This window comes from Xiphophorus couchianus, chromosome 9 (genome assembly GCF_001444195.1).
Source record: "Xiphophorus couchianus chromosome 9, X_couchianus-1.0, whole genome shotgun sequence".
NCBI lineage: Eukaryota > Metazoa > Chordata > Actinopteri > Cyprinodontiformes > Poeciliidae > Xiphophorus > Xiphophorus couchianus.
The window spans coordinates 13817155-13827433 of NC_040236.1; the positions used below are offsets into that span (position 1 = coordinate 13817155).

Consider the following 10279-nt stretch of genomic DNA (forward strand, 5'->3'; position numbering starts at 1 on the left):
GCCTTAACAGCAAAGTCAAGAGGAATGTCCTTTTCCCAGTGTTATGTAACCACTGGGCCTATCAGAGGGTAATTGTTACCAAACCTACTTCAGATGTAACCATATCAATCACTGGGAACGTTTGGAAATCTGTGAAAAGTAATTCTGATCAAGGAGCCTACGAAATGTTCCTGGAGTGAAAACTATCCTTAATGCTGCCTTAAGGAAAGTTAACAGACCACTACCATAATGGAACTTGGGTATAAGGCATTGCTACAGGTTTCATATGCAGTCTGAGTGTAAGCAAAAAATAAAATGTTTAAAAAAGAAGTAGCAAAAAAAAGTTGAATTCTCTGAGTTCATTTGTTATTTTATTGTTTGTTTAGTGGGGGTCTCCAACTCAAGTCTACAAGAGCATTTTCCTGAAGGTTTTAGACGCATCCCTGCTTCAACACACACTAAATTCAGATTTTATTCAAATTCTAAAATACTTTAATAATCCCAAAAGGAAAATTAAATGTTTTTGTAACTCTTTAATTTCGATTCTTCAATGAGTTATTGAAGATGGTGGTGACTGTTGGCAGGAAAGATCTTCTGCAGCAGTCTGTACTGCACTGAATCTGAAGGCACCTCTGACTGAAGATGCTCTGCCTTTGCAAGACGGTATCATGAAAACTGATTACTATGTTCTTTGTTAATTGTTAATTAGCTTTCTCGGACGAGGTTTCCATATTAGTTTTGTGGGTAGAGTTTCATTTCCGTAACAGTTCTGGAGGGTGATCATCAACTTAGAGACATGGAAAAAAAATATTTGTATGTTATTATGGAATAAAAATGGCGGATGCAGAAGCATGATTTTATTAAAATATGTATGGTTTTTACATTTACACAGTAATTCAAATAGATGTTTAAATATGTTGTAATCCTGGAAAGCACGGCTAACTCACTTAAAATAACAAAAAAGTTGGGGGAATGCTTAACAAGCAAGTGAAAGTTGTTTTCTGTTTCTAAATGACAGCATGTTGAGCAGTTGAACATAGTACTGGGTAAAGTGGGTCAAAGTTTTTGCAAGAATGAAAACATAGATCCCTTCTCTCTGAGCGTTGACTTTTCTAACTCTGGCTACAAGCAAAACCTTTTCATTCCCACATTAACGGCCGTTCAACTGCAGGAAACCTCTGCAGACATGAATAAAAAATAGAAATCTGATACTCCCGCTCCAATCTGTGAGAAAGACACTTCGCAGTCACATGTGAATGTGCAATTTGTGCTACAAAGCTTCAAGGCTTGTAATTCATTACACATGGTGCTGTAAATCCTCCCCATGCGGTGAAGTTTTTGCATAAATATTCAGCGGATTTGAACATGCACCTCTCCATGAATACTGAGCTGAACGGATTTACCATCCTGACTGAATTTTATGCTTCTGACAACATCGCTTCAAAGAACAATGTTGTGTGGAGGTGATGACAGACAACCTTAAGTGGAAGAAATGAAATAGGCCGCGAAGTTTTGCCTCATATTTCACAACATATTCGCACAGTGAAAATCTAGTTTACAATGTTGTTGACAAAATTGACTGTGTGGTCAGATTCTTTGTGTTTTTCTCTACGACTTGCATGTTTTCACAACCTCACTCTGCTTTCCACATTTGGGCAATCAGGCTAAATGGAAACAAATTTTACTGTTTGACTTTGTGAATCAACCAGTTGATATAAAGGAATTCATCCTTAACATCAAACTATGTATAACTATAATTTATTTACCTTTACACTAAACAATCTTCCTGGCATATTTAAGAACACGTCAATGAGAATCAATACTAATATATAGACCTCAGCTAAAAAATTCAGGAATAAATTAAATTAGTAGCTAAACGTACTGTAAATCCAATTAAAATCCATTCAATGATGATTAGTTAAAGCTAAGAAACACAAACTACCATGTTTTCCAGACTGAAAGTTGCTCCAGGAATATAAGTTGGATGAAACAAAAAATGCATCATAGAGAGTTAAAAAAGCACAATTATTTCAAATGTGAGGGGATGTTATTAATTTTGATGATGTGACCAAGTAACATGCTCTGTTCAATTACCTGTTTTTCAACAAACTCACAGAAACTGTCAACTTTTGCCTGGAAGTCTCAGGCAGTTTGCATTTCATGAAGCAGTAGTATACATTCACACAGCGGTTTTTGAAGTTTAATTATGATTTTTTTTTTTTTGCTGAAATCCAATATGTTTTGCTTACTACTAATTAGGTGCAACCACATTCCGACTTTTGTGTTTAGTTTACATCCCAAAGTCTGCTTGGATGCATAATCTAAACCAGGAGTGGTGGGATTATGATGTGATGCACTTTACTGACACAGACTTTTAGCATGATTTTAATTTTCAACCATTGTTTACGTTTACGTGTATTGCTTCTTCTAGTGCACACCTATGAGGCATGTCTCATGTCAATGATGGAAAAGTTGGATAAAATGTAATAAAATGCAGCATAAACATCAAACCAATCTCAAAAGTTCAAGCCCGTCTCCGACTTGTTTAGGGAATGCCTTCTGGTTTGTTCAAGTCTCTGCTACATTCTAGGTTCAGCTCAGATGCTTGTGGGGGGAAGAGACCTCATCAGGGTCTGGTTAGCCAATCACAACATGTCAGCCATGTCACATTAAACAGCCAAATAAAAATATATCATACTTCTTTAAAGAAATTCTTTAGACTAAGAGAAACATCTCTATTGAACAATAAAACAAATTGTCACTTTAAGCATAATAACTCAAGAGTAGGTTGTTTCAAAACTACTATTTTTCTGACTAATTAACTTAAATGAATAAAATACATATTTACATTCAAGGAACAACAAAATCAGCTATTCATTTTCAAAGTTAGGGCTGATTTTGGATGACTGTGATTAAAAAAACAGTCATTTGTTTTAAGAAGGACTTTGACAACCATTTGCATAAGACCTTAGAATATATTCTGATAACTTTGAATTTCACCTGCATTGGAAAAGCATTTATTTTTACAAGACATAAATTCTGGTGAGTCCATCTTGATGTTAAATTAGAGATACTTTAGGTGAAATATTTTTTGTGTGTCCACTAAAGTAAGAAAATGACAGACATAAACAAAATAAATGAGCAATATTTGAGGTCAGACTATTGTTCTTATGTCAGACTTAAGGCTAATGACAAACGTAGTCTAGAAAACAAAGAAAAAAGGCCAAACTGAAAAACAAAATGAAGTATGAAGAAGAGGCTTTCAGTCTAATAAACATTTTAAGAGCTGGGTCTGGAGATGTTTTACAAAAATCTCATGTGGCCGTTTAAGAATGTTTCTCAGGTTTCTTTGTTGTTGTTGTTGGTGTTTCGCCCCAAAGATTCTCATAAATGACATAAACGACCACCAAGAGTTTAATCACCAAAACTCACACAGCATTTTCTCTCTCCCTAAAGAAATTAAAACTTCATCTAAAAAACACTAACTATGGTTTCATTCAAAATAAAGACAAAATGAAACAAAAGTTAAACCTTGAGAGACTCACACGAAGAGATGCAATTAGAAAGTTTTATTTGGCATGATTGAAGTAAGGATTAAGGCGTTCGGACCACGGCAGAAGACATGGGTGGTTTGAATTGCAATAAACTTGGATGAGCAGTTTAGGATAAGGATTAGAGACGTCGTTCCTCCAGGGCTCAAACGCTGGTGGTGGAGAAAGGATGGAAGCCTGGAGGAGCTGGGAGAGCAAGGGCGGAGAAGGGGTGGAGGTGGATTGAAGTTCAGTGGTGAGCAGATGGAGCCATGGACGGAGGCTTGCGCGACGACTGATTACGTCGAGGCCGATGCTGATGGGCTGCAGCAGAAAAGCATGACGCAGTGACTGGGTGATGCAGGTGAGGCTTCCAGTTCAAATTTACGCCTAGTCTTCATTACTATAGTTTCTTTTTTAAATAATGGTTCTACCAACCTCAAATTCTAGCAATATCTTTGGAAAGGGTAATAAAAGACAAAAAACTAAAATTCTTCCAAAGAGGCATAGTTTTAAATATGTTAAAGGGGGATATTATAAATTCAATGCACATAGTGCCATTTTATGAAACAACCAAGTAACTATATTACCTTAAGTTGTTATTGAAAAGCTGTAAAAATAAAAAAAACAACTTAAAAGAAATTTGATTTTGAATCGTAACCTAATCTGACACCTTGAAATTGGCGACTGTCTCTTTAAATCCTTCCTGCCCTGTCTGACACGCCCCCTTTAGCAAGTCATCAAAACAGCGCTTCTCCATGCCGTCCATTGATGCTGCTTACAAGTTGTAGTTTATATGTCAAGGTTAGCAGATGTCCAATTCCACCATTTAGCAGCAGCATTTGCTAAATGCTGCTGCCGCTAGTCTGTAGGATCTGAAGGGGTAGAAGAGGTACTCTGTGGGGCCGAAGCTAAACTGATGCCTGTCGCTCCAAGATGGAGCTTTGGATAAAGAGTAGGGGCGTTGTATGAGCAAGTGTTTAGATGTCAGCCCTGAATTGCTGCTTCAGGATGTTCAAGGATTTCTCAAACATGCATGAAAGAATCAAAGCAAAAGTCTGGGTATGTGTTTTGATGAGGTAACATTATTACCTGATATAAAGCTCAATCCACAGTACACTTTAAGACAAAATGTTTTCTCTGTAAAAAGTTATGATATGAAAGTTAAATTTAAACTTTTGAGTGTAAGAAATTGTGGATTTTAACCTCATTCATATTTATATTTTGAGGATGCCCTAGCTCATATTTAAACACTAATCACTAATGCTTCCATGAATCTATTGAAACATTCATCAGTACAGATGAACAACAGATTCTAAAGCAGCATGCGCTGTCCAGATTTAGTCTGCATTTAGTTTAAAATGCTACTCATATTACAACAATATTGAGCTTGGGGAAAACTCTGGAGCCAGGGGAGGCAAGAATCCAAAAGTGGATAAGAAAAGTGAGCGGCTGAAGGGAAATAAGCATGAAGAACTAAAGCCATACAGTTCCGCGATACTGTAAAAACACATTCTAAACAAAATAAGAGCTTTAAATAGCTGGTAATACTACTTTTGACGTTCTGCGGCAGTCTATTTGAAGAGGCTCGATTGCTGAACAAACTGCAGCTGCACACACTTGTGTCTTCCTTTGTAATTAGTAAAGAGAAGGGGAGTACATCTTAGCAATCAGGCAAGAAACAGGAAACATTTAATTCACTGAACTACAGCAGCTCAGTAGTACTCAACAGCTCAGTCACGGATGAAGTGATGTCAAAGGACAAGTGATGCAAACATTTCTTTGTTTACATATTTTTTGGAAGATTTTGCTTGTTTCAAATGGAAAATTCTTCATTTGTATATATATATATATAAAAAAACAATTTTCACAATTTCTACTTTTGAATGTTGCCTTCTGACATGTTCACCTAAATAAAAGTTTTAATTAGACTTGCACAGAATCTCAGTTTTCTAAAAATGTGATTGATTCCATTTGGCAATGGCTCCTGCAAGCGATCACAAATGTTCAATTCTTTTTCAGGCTTGGTTTTAGTTTTAGATGAACAAAAACCTGAAACAGCCCACAGTCTCCCACAGAGATACACAGGAGAACAGATGTGGTGTGGGCTGTCTGTGGTCAGCAAGCGGACCGTGACCAATGTGATACATTTAGGAGTATGACACGTATTAATGAATAGCTTAGAGATTTAAAAGAAAACAGACATGAATCATTTATTCAGTATCCATTACAATACTCTTATTGCTGTAAATGTGGTTAAATTATGAAAGTGCTGCAAGAATTTACCTTATCTGTGGGTTGAACTGTTCAACCTGAAGACAGAAATCGTTTACTGAGAAATATGTTTTAAAATAAAGTTTTCCAAAACGCAAATAACTGAATTTATCATTAGAAATCTTCAGTGTTTTATGGATCAGATGTGTGAGCAAAATGAGACTTAAATAGTTAACATTTTACATTGCACATCTGGAGTTGGAGACTTCACAAGGATCCCATCAAGCAATCAGAAGCAGATGGCTGTCGTTTTCACATTTCTATTTTTTAAAGCATGTAATCGTTCCATCTAATAAAAGACATTCAAGGTTTGTCATGACAGAAAGTATTAGTATTGTATTTCAGTGTTCACAGTGCAACTTTCAACATTTCTAAATCATCAAAATACGATTGTTGACGTAAGTAGGACTTTGTTAAGTGTTAGTCGGCGTTCAGACAAAAGATTTTTTTAATATCAGTTCAGCAAGGTAATTTATTTCTCATATTTTGGAGAGAAATATGAGAAATAAATAATTCTGTTCTTGAACTATGTGTTTACTTTAGTCCACACATAATTTTTCTTAAAAGTTTAAGGGATCATAACTATGTGTTTTGTTTTTATGATAAATATTAGAGGCCTTTGTGTCTTTTTTTTGTTTGATTTGGTTGAAATAGTTTTAATTAGATGTATCCCTATTTAGGAAGGTTCCTCACTGTTCTGCATTGTCTTCATTTGATCATGTCTGTCGATGTGGTGCACTGGAGCATCAAAGTTTTACTCTGTGACCCTATCCAGATGTCAATAACTTGTCCATGATCTGTTCTTGAACTTCTTAGGATCAGGGCATGATGTTTCACAATATGAGATCTTTAAGTCTACTTCTTGTTGTCAGAAGCATTTAATTAATGTCTGAGGCTAACAAAACTGAACCAAGAAAGTAATTACTGTATTTACAGCATATCAATGCTTCAACTGTTTTTTCATAGAGTCAGGACGATTTATCATTTGGAAACTTTTTGTTAAAAAATTTGATATGAAGTGTTATCAATATTTAGCACTCCATAGTTCCATAACATAGATATCCAATTCATACATGTTGGAAAAAACAGAGGAAATCGATATTCCAGTTTTACGAGAGGGTGGAATTGATGTGTATTTGTTTGTGGTGATGTGCTTCATTGTCATGACATGACTCATTTTGGAGGCTCACACTCCACAAAGATCAAATTGCAGATCTACTGATAGCATCTACGGAGGAGGTGTGGTAATGACTGAGCAAGGGGGAAGGCAGACTATAAGAATACGGACTCAAAGCAAACTGGGTCAGAGCAAAAGATTTTCTTTTCAAGACGTCGTGTGGAGTCCTGAATGTGAGCACGTGAGTTTTAGCTCTTCTTCTTCTCTTAATTTTGCAATCCTTGGTTTTGCAAACATGTTGTAAAAGAGACTGAGTTCAATTCTGTGCCATAGATAAGTGGTGCGAGGGAGTTGGAGCTGTAAATTTTTCAGATCTTGCTAGATTTCTGTAAACAATACTAAGTGTGCTGGAGAAGGAACAGCTGGACACAGCTGGATCCCAGACAAATTAAATATACTTAATCAGAGGTCAGAGCATGTTTAGTGTAGGAGGACAGATGTGGGGGGGCTTGTGATCGAAATAATTTGTCTGTGTATGAAAGGGGAGTTGTTTGATTTATTGATATTCTCTCTTTTCCAGCGAACAGCAAATAGCAACAGCGAGAACCGCAGCAACCATGAAGTTTCAAACTCTTGCCATCCTTCTGCTTTTCACCTGCATGTACCTGAGTGTGGCGCAAGGTGAGTGGACAATATTAGCCGTAAGGGGGATGCAATTCTTCTGAATTCAATTTTAAATTTGATTTTAAATGTCTGAGTCAGTGTTGGGCAGATTTATTTTATTTAGACCATATAGGGTTTGTGTTTGCAGAACTTGAAAAAAAGACTAGGGGAAATTAGAGGTTTTGGTGAAACAAAAGTTGAAATCTTATTGAACTGATCTTCAAACCGCATGTCTTTGAAGAAGACATGCGGTTCGAAGACATGTGAGGACATTTGAAGACATGTGGTACCCCCCCAAAAAACAATTGTTTTTCAAAGCGATGGCATCATTTTCTTGAAAGGCTTTTACCGCAGCACGTTAAGGTTGTATCTGTCGGGACTTGTCAAATGTGGATCACTTGGCGGTGATAACAGATGTGATTAATGCAGGAGAAAAACTGCTTGCTCTAAATACCTGAAGCACTTGCTTTTCAAAATGACTTTCTCATGGGGAGAGATGCAGCAAGCCTGTCGTTTAATTTTCGTACGTGTCAGAAAACAGTTTGAGGTACTAAATTTGTTCAATCGAGATGAATTTAATAGATATTATCAAATCAAACCATTAGACTTCAGATCTCCCTGAAATATTTGAACTATCACCTCTCAGAAGTAGCAGGCACACATGACAAAGCTACTAGTTTATTAAAGAAATTTTATTATAAAAACATTAATAATGTTACATTAGCTGGAGTGTGCAAACAATGTTTGGTTCTAATTGTTGAAACATTGATTAATTTATTTGAAAGTCTTAATGCTCACAGAACATAGATGCACAGCAGAGCAGGGCAGTAGAAATAAGCAGAATAAAAGATTCAAAGTCTAAGTTTAAATATGCATCCACATTAATTTTATATATGCATTCACATTAAGTTTAGATATGCTTTCACATTCTGGTGTTATTTTTTAATTAATTGCCTTTTCTTAAGTTCATGATGAGGATCTTGGGGGAGGAGCTTTCCCGGATGGTGTTGGCTCAGATCCCCAATGTTTTCACAACTCGATGCCAAAAAAGAAAAAAAGAGGAAAGAGTTCACAGCAAGAGACTTCATGTTATACCAAAACATTAAGTAAAAAAGTAAAGATCCAGCCAGCTGCTAAAAAAGTTTGCATCTCTTTAAAAAATGCTTAACATTTTGCATCTTTCTTCATTGTTCACCTCTTCCAGGCTCCTACGACAACTGCTGCCTCGGCTATGTTAAAGAGGTTGGAAAAGGTGTAAAGAGGAACATCGAGAGCTACAGGATACAGGAAACAGATGGCGATTGCAACATCAGAGCGGTTGTGTGAGTACCAAATGTTGTGTCCTGTTCTCTGCCTGCCTGATTGGTCTTTGGCTTAGTGGCATTGTTAGAACTGGCAGCTTCTGGGGGGAAAATGCAATAACATGTTTAATGAGCAGGTGAACGGGTCCAGCGGCAGATCAAAGCAGTGCAATCTGAAAAGAAAAAAGGTGTGATGGTAGAAGTACATATAAAACGTTTCTGCTGTGTGCAGGTTTACGATGAAAAAGAGGCGCAATGGCATTCAGAAAACCCTTTGTGGCAATCCTATGGAGTCCTGGGTGCAGGAGCAGTTGAGAATTGTGGGTAAAAGAAACCTGAAAAAGGTAAGAAAAACAATACAGTCCTGCAGTTTTGTCCTAACGCCTACCAGACAATTTTACCATTTGTAAAACATTTGTCTTTGCAGAGTCCTTAAAGGAGAAATACCAGAGAGAAGAAAGAAAAGGGGTCATTTCACCTCCCTGTCAGGCATCGTTTGTCATCTTTAAACACATGGATTGTGTTTCCTTATTTTTATATTTCCTGTTGCTGAGAGTGAATATAAAACATGTATGCAGTCCTTTATAGCACAATCATAGTTTATCATGAAAGTTATAGCCAGTATCAACAATTTCATTTATATGAGCCATTACTATGATACTGTCCATTTCTCTATGATGTGTAGAACCTGCTAAGAATGAGCCACTCTTTGGCAGCTTTAAAATGTGAGTAAATCTGTGTCAAAAAATAGAAACACCTTTGTGATAAGCTGATTTTCTTTTTTATATAGATATATGCATATATACAGCAAACTATTTTTGCATCCACACTAAATGTACATTGTTTTTCCTACAATAAAAAAGTGGATTAAAAACAAAAACTGTGTTCCTACTATTTCTTAATTGAATCAAATACGAACAAGATGTTTTAAATCAGTTCGGCCCTGACCTGATTTTGAGCCAGTAGTTGATAGAAGTGAAAGACAGAAAGAAAAAAAGAAAGTCCTGCTTTCCCCCCAGGGATCTCGTATTTGTGTTGTTAGGCATCAGCATTAAATAACTGCACAATCTCTCAATTCAATAAAACTAAAGCCTGTTTTCCAAAGCTTGATGGTACGGTTAAAAACGAACTGCATTCTGACACAGGTAGTCAAGTGTGATGTGGATGGATTAAAGAATGACTTCCAAACTGTTCATGTGTTAAAACCTTGCATGTTTGATGAAAGTGAAGGTTTCTCATTAAAATTTTTAGCAATATAAGGGATGAGTATTTAAGTGAATATTAGTCATAAAATATCATTAACATATTTTGTTAATTCATCGCTATTAGCACATTATTTATCATTTAACATATTGATTTATGATTAGTAAATACACAATTATTAAAGTTATTTAATGTGTTATAGCTGTTAATGT

The 10279-nt window shown here is 36.1% G+C and overlaps 1 protein-coding gene across 2 annotated transcripts; it reads left to right on the forward strand.

Annotated features, from left to right (window-relative positions):
- The first annotated feature begins 6965 nt into the window (after positions 1-6965).
- On the forward strand, positions 6966-9744 carry ccl25b (chemokine (C-C motif) ligand 25b). Of its 2 annotated transcripts, none has more exons than XM_028028516.1 (5): positions 6966-7141; positions 7481-7581; positions 8768-8885; positions 9097-9208; positions 9292-9744. In XM_028028516.1, the coding sequence occupies exons 2-5, from the start codon at positions 7518-7520 to the stop codon at positions 9298-9300; spliced, it is 303 nt and encodes a 100-aa protein (XP_027884317.1). In that variant the 5' UTR covers positions 6966-7141; positions 7481-7517; the 3' UTR covers positions 9301-9744. The 2 variants fall into 2 exon arrangements, with proteins under 2 accessions (XP_027884317.1, XP_027884318.1); XM_028028517.1 differs by having other exon boundaries at positions 7041-7133.
- Positions 9745-10279: the final 535 nt, after the last annotated feature.

What these genes read in the sequence shown, in the direction of transcription:
- ccl25b (XM_028028516.1), top strand. Translation starts at nt 7,518, where the DNA reads ATGAAGTTTCAAACTCTTGCCATCCTTCTGCTTTTCACCTGCATGTAC. An exon ending in GTACCTGAGTGTGGCGCAAG is followed by an intron (nt 7,582 to 8,767) that starts GTGAGTGGACAA and finishes CACCTCTTCCAG; the next exon opens with GCTCCTACGACAACTGCTGC. An exon ending in TGCAACATCAGAGCGGTTGT is followed by an intron (nt 8,886 to 9,096) that starts GTGAGTACCAAA and finishes TGCTGTGTGCAG; the next exon opens with GTTTACGATGAAAAAGAGGC.